Source organism: Colius striatus, chromosome 12, assembly GCF_028858725.1.
Source record: "Colius striatus isolate bColStr4 chromosome 12, bColStr4.1.hap1, whole genome shotgun sequence".
In the NCBI taxonomy this organism is placed as follows: domain Eukaryota; kingdom Metazoa; phylum Chordata; class Aves; order Coliiformes; family Coliidae; genus Colius; species Colius striatus.
In genome coordinates this window covers 27,608,442-27,628,163 of record NC_084770.1, presented here as the reverse complement: position 1 = coordinate 27,628,163, position 19,722 = coordinate 27,608,442, and the positions used below count along the sequence as shown (strand labels likewise).

General features: G+C 53.7%; 2 protein-coding genes across 4 annotated transcripts; both read left to right on the top strand.

Moving 5' to 3' along the window:
• The first annotated feature begins 552 nt into the window (after nucleotides 1–552).
• On the top strand, nucleotides 553–17,921 carry PASK (PAS domain containing serine/threonine kinase). Of its 3 annotated transcripts, none has more exons than XM_062005648.1 (16): nucleotides 553–841; nucleotides 1,976–2,211; nucleotides 2,999–3,169; nucleotides 4,394–4,534; nucleotides 5,042–5,176; nucleotides 5,746–6,039; nucleotides 7,691–7,790; nucleotides 9,230–9,395; nucleotides 10,510–11,777; nucleotides 12,411–12,592; nucleotides 13,064–13,231; nucleotides 13,896–14,021; nucleotides 14,670–14,768; nucleotides 16,087–16,286; nucleotides 16,880–17,013; nucleotides 17,556–17,921. In XM_062005648.1, the coding sequence occupies exons 1-16, from the start codon at nucleotides 670–672 to the stop codon at nucleotides 17,717–17,719; spliced, it is 3,756 nt and encodes a 1,251-aa protein (XP_061861632.1). In that variant the 5' UTR covers nucleotides 553–669; the 3' UTR covers nucleotides 17,720–17,921. The 3 variants fall into 3 exon arrangements, with proteins under 3 accessions (XP_061861632.1, XP_061861631.1, XP_061861633.1); XM_062005647.1 differs by having other exon boundaries at nucleotides 14,634–14,768; XM_062005649.1 differs by lacking the exons at nucleotides 13,896–14,021; nucleotides 14,670–14,768; nucleotides 16,087–16,286; nucleotides 17,556–17,921 and having other exon boundaries at nucleotides 16,880–16,987.
• A 514-nt stretch (nucleotides 17,922–18,435) lies between these two features.
• MTERF4 (mitochondrial transcription termination factor 4) lies at nucleotides 18,436–19,679 on the top strand. Its single transcript, XM_062005319.1, has 3 exons — nucleotides 18,436–18,877; nucleotides 18,954–19,138; nucleotides 19,219–19,679. The coding sequence occupies exons 1-3, from the start codon at nucleotides 18,436–18,438 to the stop codon at nucleotides 19,546–19,548; spliced, it is 957 nt and encodes a 318-aa protein (XP_061861303.1). The 3' UTR covers nucleotides 19,549–19,679.
• Nucleotides 19,680–19,722: the final 43 nt, after the last annotated feature.

Sequence of the window (19,722 nt, the reverse complement as noted above, 5' to 3'; positions counted from 1 at the left end):
CGGGACACGGAGTCCCCTGCGCCTCGGGCCCGGTGTTGCCACCCGCAGAGCCTCCGGGAGGCGGCTGCCGGGCTGCGGAGCGGCGGAGCGGCGGCGGCGGGGAAGGACCGGCCGGAGCGGGCCGCGGCCTCCTTGTCGCCAGATCAGTTTTGCCTCTTCCCGCGCCGGCTCGCCATTGGCTGTTCTCCGTGCCCATCCTCCCAGCGCCCTCTCGGATTGGGCGGCGTGGCTCGCAAGTCCCGCCCCCCGGCTGCTGGCGGGCGCCGGCGCCGCGGAGCGCGCCCCGAGGCCGCGGCCGGCCCGGTGAGGCGGAGGCGGAGGCTCGGCGGGGCCCCGCCGGGGCGCGGGGAGCGGCGGGCAGAGGGGGGCTGTGCCGCTCGCTGAGCCGAGCCTGGGAGTCGCTTCCCATCGCGGCGGTGCCGGCGATGTGCGCGGCGGGCCCGGCGGCGGCCCCGGCGGCGGCCGCTCCCTCCGGGCCTGAGGTGTCCCGGGCGCCGGGGCGCGCCGCAGCGAGCCTTGTCGTGGCTCCTGGGTGCAGGCTTCGGGCTGGAAGGCGGCGCTGCCCGCCCGCAGCCGAGCCTTGGCGCCTGAGCGTAGGACAGACCGCGTTCCTTGTTTCTGTTGCAGATGGTGGCTCCTTAGGCGCGGCGTGGCGGCCAGAGCCTGGACATGGCAGCCGAGGCTTGTAGCCCCTCTGAAGGGGCTCTTCTGCCTTCATCAGTGGATTTAGACCTTGCTCACTTGAATGACTCTGATAAGCTAAGTAAATCTTACCCTTGGGTCAACAAAAGCAGGAAAAGCCAGCTCTCTGACCTCTGCCGACTTAGAGCATCCCTGTCTGGTGAGCACAGAGTATCTGGAGATGTGTTTGTCAGTGAAGGGCACGTATTTCAAATGGTTTCAGATCTTCCTCCTCCTTTCCCCCAAACCTAGAATCAGTGGCAGCGAGTAGCAGCCCGACAGCAGTGGCTCCATAAGCATCAGAGCCAGCAGTTACTGCAGTCTGGGAGACTTCAAAGGGTTGCTGGATAGGTGCCCTGCACTTGTCTCCGGGCAACCCTGACTGGCAGCCTGGACTGCACTGCCATCTTGCTCTGTTATGTAAAACACAACAAAAATCCAAATGAGGAGAAAAAACTCATTGCTATACTGGGTCCTGGTGGGTAGGAGGGGAAGAGCTTGGCAGTTTTCAAGACATCCAGACACAGGTATGTGGTGCATAACTGGAAGGGGCTGCCCAGAGGGGCTGTGGAGTCTCTTTCTCTGGAGACATTCAGACCCAGCTGGACGAGTTCCTGTGTGCCCTACTCTAGGTGGTGCTGCTCTGGCAGGGGGGTTGCACTGGATGAGCTTTCCAGGTCCCTTCCAACCCTTGAGATCCTGTGACAATGCAGCCTTGTCCTTCTGATGAGTTGGTCATGATACTTCTTCCAGTGCTGCTCAACCCTCAGAGCTGCTCACTGTTCGGGGAGTGATGAGTGATGGCATTTGACTGCTGATGCCACTTCCCAGGGAAATGTTTTTTACAGGCAGAGCCTTGGAAAACTTTTGGCAGTGTGACACACAGCACTGGTGTGGGCACAGGTATCTCAGTGTCACGCCTTGTGAGCAGTTAATTAGCTGGCTTCTGACTAATGCCGTGTTCAATGAGAGCTTCAACGCTTACCTGTAATTATGTTTAATAACAGCTTCAATTTTAACTCCAGATTTCCAAACCTTTTAAGCTCTAAAGTGAAAACCACAAGCTAACTAGTCTGGCTGAATGTTATGGATGGTGGCAGCTGGTGGAACCCATCGGTCCAGTGGCTGGGATTCAAAGAGATGTGTTTACTAGAATAGTTTCTGTTTTCGTTGGTGCCATAGGCTTTGTCTTCTTGTAACTTCTGTAAAGATCCAGAAGCATTGTACTTTGGGATTGCTTGGCAGTTGTTTCAGGCTGTTACAGCCACAGAGCCGCTCTTTTGTCTTCTCACAGGGGAGAAATGGAGCTCTTACTGTTTGTCTTCGCTGGCGGCTCATAACATTTGTACCAGCAAAACTGGTAACTCCTGGGCTCGGTGGGATTCTGCCTCTCTCTCCACTTCCATGGGAACTTCTGCTTCTTGCTCCTTCCTGTGTGCCCTCGCTGGGGAGGAGCCCAGCCAGCAGCTCCCGACTGCCACACGCAACCCAAACAAAGCCGTCTTCACCGTGGATGCCAGCACCACAGAGGTACTTGCAGCAGCGACTGTTAACTCGGCAGCCTGTAACTGGTACAGGGGGTGTGACACCAGTAACAAATGTCTGTTACTCTTAGGCGTATCTGCAGGGTGGCCTGAAGGCATTTTAGCCTGCTCAAGGTCAGTGGTCTTCTACATAAAGGTCTTCCAAAGCATTCTAAAGACTGACATTCATTTCCATTGCGGGTTGTGGTTAGCAAAGTATCCCAGACAATGTCAGAAACACAGAATCACACAATCTCAAGGACTAGAAGGGACCTGGAAAGCTCATCCAGTGCAACCCCCCTGCCAGAGCAGTACCACCTAGAGCAGGGCACACAGGAACTTGCCCAGCTGGGTTGGAACGTCTCCAGAGAAGGAGCCTCCACAGCCCATCTGGGCAGCCCCTGCCAGTGCTCCCTCACCTCAACAGGGAAGAAGCTTTTCCTTGTGTTTCTTTGGAACCTCTTCTGTTCCAGCTTGTACCTGTTGCCCTTTTATGTGCTTGAAGCCTCTGTCTGTTAAGTGCCAACCTTGGGAAGGGTTGGTGGTAGCACAAGGTCTCTTATCTGCCCCAGTAAATGCACCTTTTGCCTTGAGAGCGAGAGAATTTCTCTGGTTCTGCCCTGAGATTAAACATTAATCTAAAATTGAGTACTCACACTGCCTTTTCCCCAAGAGGAAGGGACACGATAAGACATGAAAACAACCACCCTGAGGAGGTGATGATCTGTTAACAAAGCTTACAGCTTTTCCTCTTCTCTTTTGGTCGTTTTGTTTGCGTTTTCCCGCTTCTCTAGATCCTGGTAGCTAATGACAAAGCCTGCAAGCTGCTTGGATGCAGGAGCCAGGAACTCATTGGTCAGAAGCTGTCTCAATGGATATCCCAGCCCAGCCAGGAGGTGTGGGAAGCAGGGGATGAGGAGTACATAGGAACTGATGCACGTTCCTCCTTGGTTTCAGGAACTGTGGTATGTGACTTGTTCCAGAAAACACTCCCCACCACACACAGCATTTGTGTAGGCTCAGGGGGGTTTGGGGTTTTTTTGGTAACACTTTCAGTACAATTTTCTGATGGATCATTGGGCATTTGGCAGTTCCATCACTCGTAGGACTCTCTGGTTTAAAGGTTTGCAGGCATGGGGATTCGAAAGGCACAAAGGGGGTTCGGGAGGCACCCGTGAGAGCCCGCAGCTGCCAAACCAGAACTCAAAGGGTGCCAGGTTTATTTGGCTTCTTAAAATCAGTGTCATTGCTTCACCTGGAAATCCCAGTTGTGCCAAAGCTCCCAAGTGTCTGCTTTTAAACAAATGCCTTTCCAATGATCCCAAGCTGCGTCCTGCGTGTTACAAAGCTGCAGGTCCCTCGGGTGTTGTGAGATGCCTGTGCCAAGGCACCCGAGCCCCTGCAAAAGGGGAACGTTGCTCTTTTGCCTCTAGTGGGGTTGCTTATAAGGGAACTGTGTGAAAAATGCCTGACAAGGATTTTTCTCTTGGAAAATGAGATCAAGCTCTTGCTGGTGTATTATTTTTGTACTGAGGTTGTCAACACCTCGGATCTTCCCAAATCCTCAACTGAACGTGGGGGAAAAGGAACATCCAGGCTTTGACTGGGTGAAATCCAGGATTGAAATGAACTGTCAGGCAGAGACACTAATTGTAAGCTACAGCCACCCTGAGTGCTTTGCTGGGAGTCCCTGTGTAATCCATAAACCCCTTCTGTCAAGATGAGGACAGGCTCGATATGAACACTGCAGGATATAAGGTAAAATGTTCTCATTTGAGAAGAATCTTCTCCCACAAGACATTAAACTGCTGCTTTTGCAGCTGGAGCTGACAACTGTGTTACCAGTGTGGAGGGTTCATTAGCACCGTGGGACATCCCCTAAATAAGGCATCTCTGGAAAGCACTTTCTCTCTGAACATTTATTGCTTATTATTAACACACTGATTGTGCTGAAGGAAATGTCTTACTGAGGAGGGGGGAGAAGTCACAACAGCAGCAAAGACCCTTTGTGTATGATTATGGACTTGTTTGAAAACTGTTTCATCTCTATTAAAACGGGGTTTCTTGCAATAAGAAACTTAGTGAGACACCAGTGGTCAAGAAACAGTGTCCTTCTAGCAGTGGCAGGGAGATGCCTTGGCTCAGTGTCTTATTCTTGCTCAGTAACCATCTGTGAATCCTGTGGCAAGGTGGATGTTCGGGGCCGCCTGGGAGAGAAGATCTCTGTCTCGGTCTGGCTGAGGCGAGTAAGAAGCGAGGACAACCCCTGTTGTGTGGTTGTGCTGGAACCTGTGGAGAGACTTTCAGCTTCTGTTTCCTTCAGGGTTGATGTGAGTGCTCGTCCTGTGAGGCCGTGGGTTGTGAGAGCTGATGTGCAAATGGAATGTGCCTGAAAGCTGTTTTGTGCCAGAGTCAGCCCGATACTGCCTGTGGGCACCAAGGGTGTGCTGAAGTGGCCCTGCACGGATTTCTCCCATGCAGCTCACCTTAATGCTGCACCATCTCCCCTCTGGGGATGTCAGGGACTCCAACAGTGGCAGCTGAGCAGGGGTTGGTTATTCATGGTCCCAGGAAGGAGTCAGCTTCCTGGGGAGAAGTCCTGTGCGGAGAGTTGGACTCCTCTGCTTCTCCCCAGAGGCAAAGGGCAGGCTCTCTGCACCATCGTGTGGGGCAGGCCTGGCACCGTGCTCTCTCTGCTTTTCCTGAGGGAGCTGTGTCCACAGAGAGGCTGCAGGGTGAAGCTTGGCTTTGGTACTCCAGAAGCTGTTGTTAGAGGATTGGCTGCACTGTGGCTAAAACGCTCAAATTAAAACCGTCCTGTACGTTTCCTTCCCAAGGGAGAGATTACATCATGTGACCTCCTGTTTGCCCATCTCCATGGCTACCCAACTTTGGAAGAAGTAGTTGGGCTCCACATAAAGGACCTGATCCCTTCTGTGCAGATCCCTCCTCTAGGCAAAAAGATCCCCAAGGTATAGTATAAGCACCAACCGTGTTCTTCCACGCCCTTCCATATGGGACACAGTGTTTTCCCTCCTTGTGTGGCAGTTGGCTTTTCAGAGCTAAGTCCTCTGAAAAAGAGCTGCTGCCTGAAAACTTCCTAACTAGGACTGAGACCTGACCTCTCTCTGTGGAGTCTGTCCTGGTGAAAGATGCTTCTCTCCAGTCCTGGCTTTTTAAGAAGCCACGCTGTGCCTGACAGCTCCTTAACATTCCTTTGGGTTCTTTAGCTGCTTTCAGTCTGCCTGAGCAGTGAAAGTCTAAAGAATACGTGAAGACAGGCTGCTAGATAGTTGAAAGAAGCCTTATTAATGCCTCTCTTGCTGAAAGGCTGCAGCAGAGGCTTTCCTGGCTTTCAGGAGTCCACTGGGCTCCCAATCCTTAGAAAACCAGCCTTTGTTCACAGGATAAGTCTGGTTTTCTTTTCCTGCCTCGTTTTCCTCTGTAGTTTTTACATGAACAAAACCAAAACACCTGGTTAACTAGAGGTTTTCTGATGTGTTTCTGCTTTGTGTTGTGTTTTTCTTCCCTTTTAACTTAGAGTCTCAGGGTGCAGCGAGCTGTAGGCCGATCCAGAGAGGGTGACAGCTTTCCTCTCAGTTTAAAGCTGCAAGTAAGCCTTCTGGAGGAGGATGGAGTGGCAGTGCAGGAAGGCAGTATGCTGCAGGCTGAAAGAGAAGGCTCCTTCACAGGCTGTCAGTACTCTGCCACAGTCCTGGTCTTCTCCACCATCAGTGGCCTTATTACTGTCCAGTCAGATGGAACCATCTGCGGCATCAAGGACAGTTTTGCTTTAATGCTCTTTGGCTACGAGAAGAACGAGCTGTTGGGAAAGGTAAGATAGGAGATGGAATCCCTTCCAAACAACTGCTCATTCTGGCAGCACATCCATTGGACTTGGAAAGCTGACTCTTACACTCCCTTGCTTGGGTCTGTCACAAAACCTCTGTGTTCCCTGGGGCGGGTGAGGGAGCTGCAGGATCATAGAATCACAGAATGGTGGGGTTGGAAGGGACCTTTAGAGATCATCCAGTCCAACCCCCTGCAGAAGCAGGGTCACCTAGATCAGGTCACACAGGAACATATCCAGGTGGGTCTTGAAGCCCTCCAAGGAAGGAGCCTCCACAACCCCTCTGGGCAGCCTGTGCCAGGGCTCCCTCACTCAAACACTGAAACAGTTTCTTCTTATGTTTAAGTGGAACTGTTTGTGTTCCAGCTTCATCCCATCACCCCTTGTCCTGTTGCTGGCTATTATAGAAGAGGGATGTCCCAACCTCCTGACATCCACCCTTTAGATATTTATACATGTTAATAAGATCCCCCCTCAGTCTCCTCCAGACTAAACAGCCCCAGTTCCCGCAGCCTTTCCTCCTATGAAGATGCTCCAGTCCCCTGATCATCTTGGTGTCCCTGCACTGGCCTCTCTGCAGCACTTCCCTGTCCCTCTTGAGCTGAGGAGCCCAGAACTGGACACAGGACTCCAGATGAGGCCTCATCAGGGCAGAGTAGAGGGGGAGAAGAACCTCCCTTGACCTGCTGCCCACACTCTTCTTGATGCCCCCAGGCTGCCATTGGCTTCTTGTCCACGAGGGCACATTGCTGGCTCGTGGTCAGTTTATTATCAGTCAGGACTCCCAGGTCTCCCTTTTCAGAGCTGGTCACCCCCAGCCTGTCCTGGTGCAAGGACTCTGCACTTGTCCTTGTTGAACCTCATGAGGTTCCTTTCTGCCCAGCTCTCAAGCTGGTCAAGATGTGTTCCTTGTGCTTCTGACACACAGGTTCTGGTGCCATAACTGCTGTGCTGAGGAGCCAGTGTGGATTTCAAGTACATATTCTCTATTGGTCCTGTGGGTCACTTTTGCCTGCCTGTGCATCAGAATCAAGCCCACAAACGTGGGTCATTAGCGTGTGCCCCTGCACCTGGCTTTGCTGAGGCTGCACCTCCAATACTGTGCCCAGTTCTGAGCCCCTCTCTACAAGAAGGACAGTGCTGGAGAGGCTCCAGAGGCAGCTACAAAGCTGGGAAAGGATTTGGAGCACATATCAGATGAGGAAGGGCTGAGGGATCTCGGGCTGTTGAGCCTGGAGGAAAGAAGGCTCAGGGGAGACCTTCTCACTCTCTGCAACTACCTGAAAGGAAGCTGGAGCCAGGTGAGGTCGGTCTGTTCTCCCTGGTGACAAGCAATAGAACAAGAGGAAACGGCCTCAAGTTGCACCAGGGGAGGTTCAGGCTGGATGTGAGGCGGAATTTCTTTGCTGACAGAGCTGTCAGCCATTTGAAGTGGCTGCCCAGGGTGGTGCTGGAGTCACTGTCCCTGGAGGGGTTTCAAAGCCGGGTGGGTGCTGTACTGAGGGCAAGGGGCTGGTGGGTGATGGGGCTGGGACAGAGGCTGCTCTCCATGGTCTTAAAGGTCCTTTCCAACTGAAACAATTGTGTGGTCTGTGAGAGGCAGCTTGGCTTGCTGAGGTTTCACTCTGTGTTGTAGAACATCACGTTCCTGATCCCTGGTTTCTATAACAACATGGAGAGCAGCAGCGACTGTTCTTTGCTGTTCCCTCCTCTTGACGGCTCCGTGGGGACACAGGGTGAGTGTGTCTTTGGAGGTGCTGCTGCCTGCACTACCTCTGCCTGCTGGAGCACAGGTAAAATGCACAGAGACAGGACATTTGCTTGTGGACATGTGAAAGCAGTGCACCTCCCTGCAGGGTTGAAATGGGACTTCTACCATAACCAAAGGTGAACAGGAGTGTTCAGCTGAGGTTGTGCTTCCCTCCTTGTTGCTAAGAAGATGAAGCTGAATATCCAAGTTGCAAATTACAATGTTAATAGAGAATGTGTTGGACTTAATGAGCACTTTGCTTCCCTCCCTTCCCTGTCAGGATCTATGGATGTTTTACCACATGTGAAATACAGCAGGAAGTGCAGCAGAGCTGCGGGGACTGGGGACTAAGGTTTCAAATGCTGATCTTCTTCCAAGTTGGCTCATGTTGGTGGCTAAGATTGGGTGTTACCTTGCTGTGTTCTTTCAGTTTGGTGGCATCGCTTACTCTCCTGATGCAGCATTTGCAAAGAAGTTATCACAACTTTATTTCTCAGAACACAACAGGAATGAACAGAAGCCATCTCTCTGCAGCTCGCTCCACCTGAAACAGAGAACACCACCAAATACAAATTGCATCTGTCTCACAGGAGATTTCTTAGGCTGATTTTCTCTGTTGTGGGGCGGGTCTTTTTCCTGTTTTCTTTTTGTTTCTCTTCCTGGTTTGTTTGTTTTGGTCCCTCTCCCTCTCCATCTTCCTCTCCTCTGGAACAAAGAACAGTTAGTAGACAGTGCAATTTCTTGGGTGATTCTTTGATGGAGTGATGCCTCAGAAGTAACTCAGTTCTTCAGTGAGGAGATGTTGGTGGCACTCAACCCTTACTAAATGGAAGGATTGTTCTAGATTTGAGTCCAGATTTGGTCACTTCATCTTGCAAACTCCCATTCTTCTCTTTTGCTCTGTTGTCTCTGGGGAATCAAAGGTTTTGTCTTTATTCTCCCTCTTAGCCATGTTCACACTGCATGCTTTTTATCCTGCAATTTCTGAGAGGTATATAAATGCAGGCTAAACCTTTTTATTTGCAGTGCTTGGAACAGGGAGGGTATTTGGGGCATCTTGTGCTGCTGCTGCTGCTATTTGTATGACTGCTGTATTTCCAGATGTCGTGTTGTCATTGGCCTTGGCTTAGGTCTTTGAACTTCAACCCATGCAGCTGACCCAGGAGGCTGATATCTGTCCCTGAGCTTGGATAGAAAGGCAAATTTCAGCAGCCCTGAAACATTTAGATTCCTGCATGTGATGACTTCTCAGGCCAAAGCAGAAGGGGGTGCTCTTAACTTGACCACTTTGCCTTTATCAAGTCTTTTGTGCTCAGTTCCTTTGGGATGAGATGGACCAAAGCAGTCCCAAGATTGTTTTTAATCACTGTGGTCTCTGAAGCCTGTAGGTTATGTTGGTGTGGGTTTGTTTCTCGTTTGGTACAGACAGCAGCCTCCTGGCAGCATCTTCAGCAAGCCTTCTGTCAAGAGATGAAGAGCAGAACTTGGAACAAAGACACAGAAAAGTACCTGATGAGACTAAACAAAAGAATGGGACCAGTCTGCTTTCTGCCTCCTCACCTCCTGAAGTGGCATCCACACCCTCCAATAGGTAGGCACCTCATGGGCTACATATTCACTTACAAAAATGAAGAATTGTGGTGGCAATCACTAGCAAAACCCCTTTTTGTTACCCCTGTCTTCTCAGTGGGAAGGTGTGACAAGAGCCTTCCTGCTTGGCTCTCTGAGTGCCCTCTGCTAGACAGGTTGAGTTTGGCCTGCCTTAGATTTTTGTTCAACTACAATTGTGAAGGAGTTCCACCTCTAAAGGGGACCAAATGCATCACCCAGGCTAGGGAAGGGAGTCAGGCTCTGTCTTTGCTAGCTCAGGAATGGCGGGTCTTTATCTCCCAGCTGGTGTTGCTCTGAGGCCAGGTTACCTGAATGAATCCTGGATGTGATTCCTGCTGGTGCTTGGTGGAACTGCCAGGTCCTTATAGCAGGGTATTGTGTTACTTAAGTCCAGCCTTTTTCATTGCATCTTTCCAGGTCTCTGTCCTGTTGCAAGGTTACACACTCTGCACAAGCACCTGTGTGATGCAACGTGGTTTCTCTTCAGTCAAACCTTAAGCCCTCTACATTGATGGTTCTAACCCTCAGAAAGGATTTAGTGCCTTGCTTAATACATAGCCTATTGCACCACAATTCTTGATGCTTTTTAAAGAGCCTGACAGTCTCATTGTTCCCTTCCACTCTCCTGGGTTTGTGTCTTTTGTGTCATACTTGGATTGTAGATGCTCTGCTGCCTGGCTTGTTTTTCCTCTCTGCATTTAGAGATGAAATACCTTGTGCTGTGAGCCACGGTTAGATGGATGGATGGGGACATCCATCTGCTGTTGGCCAGACAAGGGATCTTTTCTCAGGACTGGAAGTACTGGCTTTTTGTTCTGGTAAATGATCTAGGTTGTATATTTAGAGATTAAGCTTAGAGAAGGGAGGAATGCAGAGGGAGGAGCTGCTGTTCCAGTGCACCTGCTCCCCTTTGGTCAAGATGGAGTTTGTTAAGATGTTGGCTGCCTGTGCCAACAGCTTTCTGCCTTTTCCTCTTAAAAATAAAACAATTGGTGCAGGTTTTAGACAGTGGCCATTGCAGCAGAGGAGTGGGTGGTACACAGCACAGCAGCTTTCTGCTTCTTTTGTCAACAAATAACTTTGGATCCTTGCAGGGAGGGCAGCGTTGGCAGCGGCGGGCTGCCAGCCCACCCTGGAGAGCCTCACCCCGAGGCCTGGCTTGGCAGAACTGGAGCAGTGGAAACTGAAGGATCAGATTATCCTCAAAAGATACTCTCCCCAAAGCTCTCTGCCACATCCTCTGATGCAGAACAGCTGGATTCGGGTCAGAACACAGAGCCTCCAGGCAGAAGCAGCGATGGTGCAGCACCCGGTGCTCCTGAGGCTGGAAAGGCCAGCAAGACTAGTGTCTTGCCTAACCAATTGCAAGTTCATCATCAAGACCTCAGGGAAGCAACCAGCCAGCAGATCTGCAGGTTACCGTGTGCAATGCTGAAGCAGCAGCACTCCACTGATGCCCAGGGACAAGCCGCTGCGGCCAGTGCTGCTCAGTTGCCTCTTTGTTCTGGGCTACAAGACAATCTAGAAACCACATCCTCTGGCATTACTCCTGACTCACCTGGAACACCAACAGTAGATGAGCCATGGCCTGGGACAGCTCCAGGCCACAGACAAGGCTGCCAGAGCCCCGTGGCTACAGGGCAGGTGGGGAAACCAAACGGGCCGTGTGATGCGGAACGCTGCCGCCCTGAGCGCGCGGTGGCTGGAACCTGCCTGCCACACGGTGCTTCATCTGCCTCTGCACAGGGAAGAAATGCCATTTGTGGTGTTTGCTGGGGAGACAAAGCGTGCTGCAGTGCTTCTGCACCAGGAGTCGTCTCAGCCTCTGGAGGTGTTGGAGCATCAGAGGCTGAGCTGAGCGGTGTTTGCTCAGGTCTTGAGGCATTGGCCCTGAATATTGGTGTGGAGGGCAACTTGGACAATTCTTTAGGTATTACTGCAGCTCCTGTGGGATCATCCTCCCCTCATGCATTGGCTGCAGGCAATGTGCTAAGTGTGGAGAACAGTGGCCTCTCAGCTGGGCAGGAAAAGCAGCCATCGAATGGTGCTGCCACAGAAGATGGTTCAGGGTGGCTGGCCTCCCAAAGGCCTTCAGAAAACTCTGAAGGATCCTGCAAAGCACTTGCTGAGAAGTCTGGAACTCCCGCTGAGGATGTGGGGGACAACATCAACAGCAACCCACTGAAAAGCAGAGGTAGTCCTGAAGAAGACTGGCGGTGGCATGGGCAGCAAAACATGGAGATAAAAGTAACATCGACCCCAGTGAAACAAGAAAGGCTGAATCCAGCAGCTCCTGTGGCCTTGGAGATTCTGGAAGGCAGCTACACTGGGAACTGCTGTCACAGAGATGGTTCGCAGTTAAGTAAGTGAAACCTGTTTCTCCCCATCCCAGGGCTCCTGTTGGGATGCTCTTTTTCACCCACATTTTTGCTGGAGCAGGCAGTTCTGCTTAGAAGCTCTCACTGGAGAGCAAGGACAAGGCTCTACCATCTGGAGTTAAAAAGAAAGGTTTTTAAGTCTACTCAGAGGGTATTGGAGGAGCAGGTGGGGTAACACACACAGGCACTAAGAAGCTAACCCAGACTGAATAGGCAGTGATGCTCTTACAGCACAGTTACACGAGTTGAACCAGAGAGCTTCTGAGCAGAAAGCAGAAACCCTGTTGTAAGACCTGTGTTGAAACTGTGTGGTGGAGTGTGAAGGAGTCTTCACCTGGATTTTGTGCCTTCCTCGTATAAAACCCCCATTTGCTGTGGTTGAGAAGAGCAATGTGAAAACAATCACAACTGGGCACTGCCCAAACTTTCTGCTGGGGGTGGGAGCTGTGGGGGGAGCCGCCAGTGTCTCCAGAACGGCTGTGCTTCTGTCAGCCCCTCTGATGATTCCCCACCGGGGAATTCACCTGAAGAGCTCAGAATGGTGTCCCCAGGCGCCTGTGTGCTCATTCCCTGCTGCTCTGGTTGTGCTGTTTTAGCTGCCTCGCCTGTTTCTGCAGGGGTACTCTTGGAGGTGAAGCGCGTGGAACTGCAGGACCCCGCCGTGCTCTTCTGTGTCTGGGTGGTGAAAGACCTTCTACGGAGCCAGAAGGAAGCTGCAGCAAAGGCCCAGCTTTTGCTCTCCAGTCTAGCAAGCTCTGCCCAGCCTGCTGCAGACCTCTCCACGCACAGTCTGGGAGAAGTAAGAAATCCCAGCCCTGTAGGATCCCGCTTTAAGCTGAAGTCTAAAGGCTTTTTCCTAGTTTCACCTTTGCCCTTGGGCTGCTTTAAGTGCATCTGCAACAAAGGTTTGCACCAGCGCAGTCAGATGGATTTGAAAGTCATGTGACCACAGTGGCACCAACGAATTTACCTTTCTACTCACACAGAGAGCTTTGTGCTGGTACCCAAGGTGCAGATGCTCCTGTGTTCTTTACCTTTCTGTGATCACACAGCATTTTGTAGCTGAGGAGAGCTGACTGCTGGCTTAACCACCGCCCTAGGAGACGAGCTGCATCGACACACAGTTCTTGCAGTCAAACCCAAAGGTCACTCCTTTGAGCTACTCCTGCAGCTGTGTATTTCCTTTTAAGTACTTACACCATTTTATAAACAAGATCCCATGGCTTGCTTTTTTTATTCCTCCTTCTCTGTTTCCTTAATCTGTCTCTAGGCCATCAGATCGACTTCGCTTTTTGAGAGTTCCCGAAGAGCTGAAGAGCTGGAGGGACTGGGGGCGTGTGAGGGAGAGTATGCAGAAAACTACACCACTCTCAGTCTGATTGGCAAAGGATCTTTTGGCTTTGTCTGGACTGCAAGGAGCAAGGAAGACCCTCGGGAGGTGAAGTATTTGTTTTAGCTCTTATTGCAGTAATCACTGAGGATGAAAACTAAAGGGTCAGAGTGTTCAGGTTCTGTCAGTGCTGCACTATTAAAAGCTGCTGTTTGGTGATTTGGGGGTTTCCTCTGTTCAAACAGAAACCTAAAGTCACTAACCTTGTGGAAAGAGGACAGCAAAATGCCCACACTGCTGTGGGATGTGAGCAATGCCTGAGACAACAGGCACAGAATGAGACTGCTCGTTGGGCTGAGCAGAATTAGAGGCATTAGGCTCACATCAGTACAGACAGTGACAGACTCTAAAGCCTCTCACGGCTCAAGAATGTGGAACTGACCTGTTGAAGTCCAGCAGAAGCATTTTGGGCGCTGAGAGGCAAGCTGTGGTGTTTCCCTGCATGGATGTGAAGCCCTTGTTTCCCTCCACCCTGTGCCAGAAGTCCCCACTGCAGTAACTGGAGTGATGAGAGAAGTGGCCTGTCGAAGCCTTTGGAACTCATTTGGCTTTCAGGACACAATCAGCTGAAACGTGTTTAAGGGGACTATAAGCACTTCACACTGGGTTCCTTCTGGTGGTACAGTTCACTGATGTTTTTCCTGGAAGCTCACCTCCCCTGCACTTAAAGGCAGATGTTTGCAGGTGATGCTGAGTGCTGTTGTCTGTGTAGGTCGTCGTCAAGTTCATCTGGAAGGAGAGGGTGCTCGAGGACTGCTGGGTCGATGATCCTCTTCTGGGGAGAGTTACTCAAGAAATTGCCATCCTTCTGAAGCTGCAGCACCCCAGTATCATTAAGGTACAGTGAACCAGGATAGTTTGAACTGCTTCCTTTGAATACTTGGTGTCTCGTGTTCCTCTTCGGGAGCGAGGACGTGTCCTGTGTTAAACCCACCTGTTCAGGGCAGAAGGGAACCTACCTATCCTGCTTTCTTTAGGAGGCTGTGTTACAGCAGAGTATCGCTTTGCTTTGACACTTTCACCCCAGACAGCTGATCTGATGGTGTGAATCTGAACAGAAAAAGGCCTGTACGTTACTTCAAGGTGACAGGGTGCATGTCTTGGAAGTGTGGTGTCACATCTGAACACCTGCACGTTCAGTAACTCATCTGGCTACTTGCCTTGATTCCTCCTCTTTGTTTTGGGGCTGTTGGGTTTGGTTTGTTGGTTTGGGTTTTGGGGTTTTTTTTTCCCCCAGAAAGAGAATTCCTCTTGATTTTGACTCTGCTCTCAGTTTACATTATGCTCTCTTCTCAAGAAACATTTGTGCTCAGTGAAATGAGGCTTCGGATGTTACAATAAACCTTGATTACATCTCCAAGAGAAGAAGAGCAGTGATTGTTTAAAATAAAAGCAGGAAGGAGGCAGTTTGAGGATGAAGCACATGATTTTGAAAGCCTGCTATTTATAGGTGCTGGATGTCTTTGAAAATGAACACTTCTTCCAGCTGGTGATGGAGAAGCATGGCTCTGGTCTGGATCTCTTCACGTTCATTGACAATCAGCCCAACCTGGATGAGCCCTTAGCGAGCTATATATTCCGACAGGTGAGAGCTGGGGGTGTACAGTTGCTACCTGCAGGTAAGGTTTGGTTGGGATAAGAACCAGGACCCTATTTCCCTCCAAGGATTTCCTAGCTCATGAGCAGACATGCCGAATTGGAGCCACCATACTGCAGGACCTCGCTGTTCCACAGGGCTGATTGATAGCTAACCTGCAGACACCTTCTCAAGGTTTACTTAGAACCCTGTAGCAGAGAAACCTTTACAAGGCCTTGCTTTGTGTGAGGGTGTCCTGTAGGGCCTGCCAGTGCAGCAGCCCTCACCCCCTGGCACCAGGATGCCCGTTGGTGTAGCACCACACCTCCTCTGCTGGGGGGAAGCTGCTCCAGCCTGCAGCAAGAGCCACGCTTTCCCTGGGGCCAGTGCTTGGTTCAGGTTGGTTACAGGGGTAAAAAGGAACTTAAGAAGTCATCTTGGGTCTTGACATGACACCATGCAAAATAACTCAAGGCAGTTTGCTGTAAGTCAGGAGCCTGCCTGAGAGCTGCATGGCCCTTTGCTCACCGAGTTAACGGCAACAGCAGCCCCCAGGAAACTCCCCCTCGTGTTCTGGAGCAGATTCCTTGCTCTGAGGTTACCACTTTGCAGGTGGTAACCCAGCCCTGTGCCCACACTGCCTCGCCTGGGCTGCTGGTGGGGAGGGCAGCCCAAGCGATGCACCTTGTCTGTGTGCTGTGCAGCCCGCGGGGCTGCACAAGCCAGCCCTGAGTGCCTCGGGGTGCTTGGGTACTTCTGCCCCTGTGCAGTATCTCTCTGCACAGGGAGCTTGGTGTTCTAAATAGCAGCCTTTCTCCCTCAGCCACCCGTGTTTCTCGCTCACGTGTGTTGTGGCAGCGATCACGACTGTCTCCAGGGTGACACAATGCTGATGCCGTGCTTAATTATGGCACCGGAGCGTGGATCGTGCAGAGAGAAGAATGGAATCGAGGGGTGATGGCAAACTTCACCCTCAGGTGCTTTGTCATCCTGCAGCAGCGGAGGCACGGGGTTACAGCCTCCTGGAGAAATCAAAGGACCCTCCAAATGAAGCTGGGATAAGAATAGAGTAACCTGCAGGGTTGTGGCAGCGAGCTCTGACGCTTCTAAACAAAGAAGCTGAGCGCGTCGTGACTGTGGGACGCAACACCCACAGCAGCGATGCTGGCAGGCACTGAGCTCCCACTCCCCGTAATTAGGATCTTTGTCTTGTGTCTGTAGCGCCAAAACAAGCCAGAGTGTGGCTGTGGGGACCTCGTGGTGCCAGCAGGATGACCCAGAAGCACAGCTCTGTGTGGTAACACCCAGCTCTTTCCTTCCCTTTCAGCTTGTGTCAGCTGTCGGGTATCTCCACTGCAGAAACATCCTGCACAGGGATATCAAGGATGAAAATATTGTCATTGCTGAAGATTTCACAATTAAATTAGTGGACTTTGGTTCAGCTGCCTACCTGGAGCCTGGGAAACTGTTCTATACCTTCTGTGGCACGATAGAGTACTGCTCTCCAGAAGTGCTGTCTGGCAAACCGTACGTCACCCTCCCAGCTCTCGTTTTCCTGTGCCTGTCGCACCGAAAAGACGTGTGTGTGGGGCTGGAGCAGCTGGAGCCAAGCTGCCCTGGTGCTTTGCTGGAGCACCCAAGCACAGCAACTGCAGGGGCTGCAGTGACACAAGTTGCTCGTGGAGGTTGGGGTGAAGTTAGGTGTAAAGCACGGCCCTGCAGTGACAGATTCACTAGTAAAGGGCTGAGTAGAGGCACAGTTGTTTCTGACTGTGTGGGGACAGGCTTTCTTATCCCAGTCAGGTGTTTTGCAAAGCCTTGTGCTAGTATCTGTCCTGCTGCAGCACCAAGTGCAAGAACAGGCCCAGGATTTTAGCTTCCAGCCTGATAGATGAGTTGTGTCGTGCCCTGACTGTCAGTTGGTGGCTGCTTTTCCCTCACGGGGAAGGACGTAACACAGGCAAATCATGCAGGAACCATACTGCAGCTCTCACAAACGTCTCCCCGTGTCAAAAGCTGGGAGCATGGCCTGTCAACTGCCCTGCTTGTGTGGTTTTGCCTTTCTCTAGCCCACGGCTGGGTGTTTGCAGCCTGAGCTGATGGAGTGTGTCTCTGCACAGGTACCGTGGCCCTGAGCTGGAGATGTGGTCGCTTGGTGTCACCCTTTACACCCTGGTGTTCGGAGAGAACCCTTTCTGTGAGCTGGAGGAGGCCCTGGCGGCTGTGCTGCGTCCTCCTCGCCCTGCCTCGAAAGGTGAGCTCCTCCCACTCGCTTTCCTAAAGGAGCAGAGCTCTTGGGGAGGTCTGAGAAGTGATTATTCACTGGAGATAAAGGGTAGGGCTGAAAAAGGCTCCCAGGTGTGCTCAGCAGTGAGTCTAGGGGCTGCTCCCTGTGACCCAGGGTGTCCTTCCCAGGTGCGCTCTGCAGTTCTTCCTGCCCACAATGAATGCAGCTCTTGGCTGTGGCTGTTCTCAGCTTCAGAGCCCAGGCCTCCCATTTATTCTGGTGACTCAACCTGTCAGCGTGTTGAGCTTCAGGGAGGTTTATACCTGAGAAAAGCAGGAGACCTGATGGGAAGGCTCCCTCCAGGAGCTGACTTCCAGCCCCATAAGGGCACTCATCTCACACACACACACGTTCTGCCTCACTTGCACCACTGCCAGGCACTGCCACGTTGCTCTGGGGAGGGGGAGACAGGTGATAATGTGTCAGCTGGTAATTTCTGAGTGAATTGTATGGCTTGACCTCAGAACAAAGATACACAGACCTTGCTCTCTGTGCCCTTCTCTCCCCAGCTCTCCTGGGGCTCACGGCCGCGCTCCTGCACCCCGTCCCGGAGCAGCGCATGACCCTGGCGGCCTTGGCACAGCACCCCTGGCTGAGGCAGCCCGTGAACCTGGGTGATTACTCCTGGGCAGAGGTGTACAGCTGTGCTGGGGCAGGGGAGATGCTGCCCTGAGCACCCAGCACACAGGCACAGCCTCGCAGTGAGCTCCAGCTGTGCTGTGTGAGGACGGGCCGCTGCCAAGCATCGGTTCTTATACAGGATGTGAAGCTGTGAGGCCAGCAGCTTGGTGTCTTGTTTAAGTTGTTTATAACTCAGAATATATTTTTATTGTCTGTTTTCACTCGTGTAGATGCAGTTTCACACAGTGGGAGGTGAATGAATCAACAGCTGTTGCTGGGTGCAATGCTCTCGGGGTGGTGAGGGGACAAGCTGCACCTCACCACCCAGACACACAACTCCAGGGGCCAGGGCCTATGGGTCTTCCCCCCAAGTTGGGTTGAGTCAATCGGTCCTCAACCCTGGAAAACAGTCCTTGAGTTGGGTGAAACAGGGACTGTGGAGAGAAAAGCTAGCTTCCAGAAGGATGACTTTACCTAACTCCCCCTGCCTGTGCCTTGGGTAAGAAGCAGGGGTGGGAAAGGGAGGGTAGCGTTCAGAGAGCAGCTCTGGGGAGCAGCAGCAGCATCCCGGGGGTGAGTCCTTGAGCTCTTGCGTTCCAGCTTTCCTCGTGAGTATCCCCGTGCGAACATTCTCTATAGAATGTGTTGGGAGGGCGCTCCGTCCTGCCCTGCTCCCTGTGCCAGCCCGGGGCCGGGGCCGCTCGCCCGGGGCTGAAGTCGCGTCAGCCGGGGCGGGGCCGCGGCGGCTCCTCCCCACGCGGCCGGGCCATGGCGGGGCGGCTGCTGCGCGGCGCCGGGCGGGCGGCAGCGGCGGGCTGGGCCCCGGCGCCCCGCGGCCTTCCCGGCCCGGGCCCTCGCGGCGGCTGCGGGGCGGCGGCGGGGCTGCGGGCCCCGGGCTCCGGCGAGGAGGCGGCGCGGCCGCGGGCCCCGGGCTCCGGCGAGGAGGCGGCGCGGCCGCGGGCCCCGGGCTCCGGCGAGGAGGCGGCGCGGCTGCGGGCCATGGGCTTCGGCGAGGAGCAGGCGCGGCGGCTCCTGGCGCTGCAGCCCGAGCCGGGGCGCGGCGAGGCGGCGGCCGCGGAGCTGCTGCTGCTGGGGCTGAGCGCCGGCGCCGCGCTGGCGCTGCTGGAGCGGAGCCCCGCGCTGCTGCGGATGCCGGCGGCGCGGCTGCGGGAGCGCGCCGGGGAGCTGCGGCGCCTGGGGCTGGACGGAGGTAGGGCGAGGGCCGGGGGAGCGGGGCGGGGGGAAGCGGCCGGCGCCTGGCCGGGCCGCTCACCCGCCGGGCGCAGCCCCGCTGCAGCGGGCGCTGGGCCGTTTGCCGCAGCTCCTCACCGCGCCCCGGCGGAGGCTGGCGGCGGCCGAGCGGCTGCTGCGGGAGCGGTGCCTGTTCACGGCGGAGCAGCTGCGGGAGGTGCTGGCGACGTGCCCCGCCGTGCTGCTGGAGGAGCCGCGGTGCCTCCACCTGCACTTCCAGGTGAGGGCTGGGGCTCGGGCTCGGGCTGGGGCGGGGGCTGCCGCCCGCGCCGCGCCTGCAGCAGCGTGTCCCGCCCGCAGTACGCGTACTTCAGGATGGGGGTCCGGCAGAAGGAGATGGTGAAGGCTCGTCTCTTCCAAGTGCCTTTCGGCGAGCTGAGGAACCGGCACATCTTCCTGGAGCGCCGGGGGCTCTACCAGACCCCGTACAAAGGCCAGACCCAAAGCAGTAACCCAAAGCTGAAGGACGTCCTTCGGCTCCCGGAGAAAGACTTCCTGGCCAGCATGGCCTGCGCCAGCCCCGAGGAGTACGAGGTCTTCAAGAAGCTGCTGGCCCGAGAGGAGGAAGAGGAGGAGAAGGAGGAACAAGAGTCGGACAGCGATGAAGACTCGGACGGCGAGGGGAGCTGAGCGGCGTTGAGGCTGCAGGGCGTGAGCTCTGCCCCGCGGCTGCGCGCCCCGGCCCCGCTGCGCCCATGGGTGCTCTGGGCTCCCACTGCAGGGCTCCGTGTGCGGGGCAGCAATAAATCCATCTTCCTGAACGCGGAGTAACCCCTCTTCCTCCAGCTTCACCCACGGCCAGAA

Coding starts and splice junctions, on each gene's coding strand:
- PASK (XM_062005647.1), top strand. CDS start 670: ATGGCAGCCGAGGCTTGTAGCCCCTCTGAAGGGGCTCTTCTGCCTTCA. Junction 6,040..7,690: donor AGAACGAGCTGTTGGGAAAG/GTAAGATAGGAG, acceptor TCTGTGTTGTAG/AACATCACGTTCCTGATCCC. Junction 16,287..16,879: donor GAAGTGCTGTCTGGCAAACC/GTACGTCACCCT, acceptor GTCTCTGCACAG/GTACCGTGGCCCTGAGCTGG.
- MTERF4 (XM_062005319.1), top strand. CDS start 18,436: ATGGCGGGGCGGCTGCTGCGCGGCGCCGGGCGGGCGGCAGCGGCGGGC. Junction 18,878..18,953: donor GCGCCTGGGGCTGGACGGAG/GTAGGGCGAGGG, acceptor CGCCGGGCGCAG/CCCCGCTGCAGCGGGCGCTG. Junction 19,139..19,218: donor GCCTCCACCTGCACTTCCAG/GTGAGGGCTGGG, acceptor TCCCGCCCGCAG/TACGCGTACTTCAGGATGGG.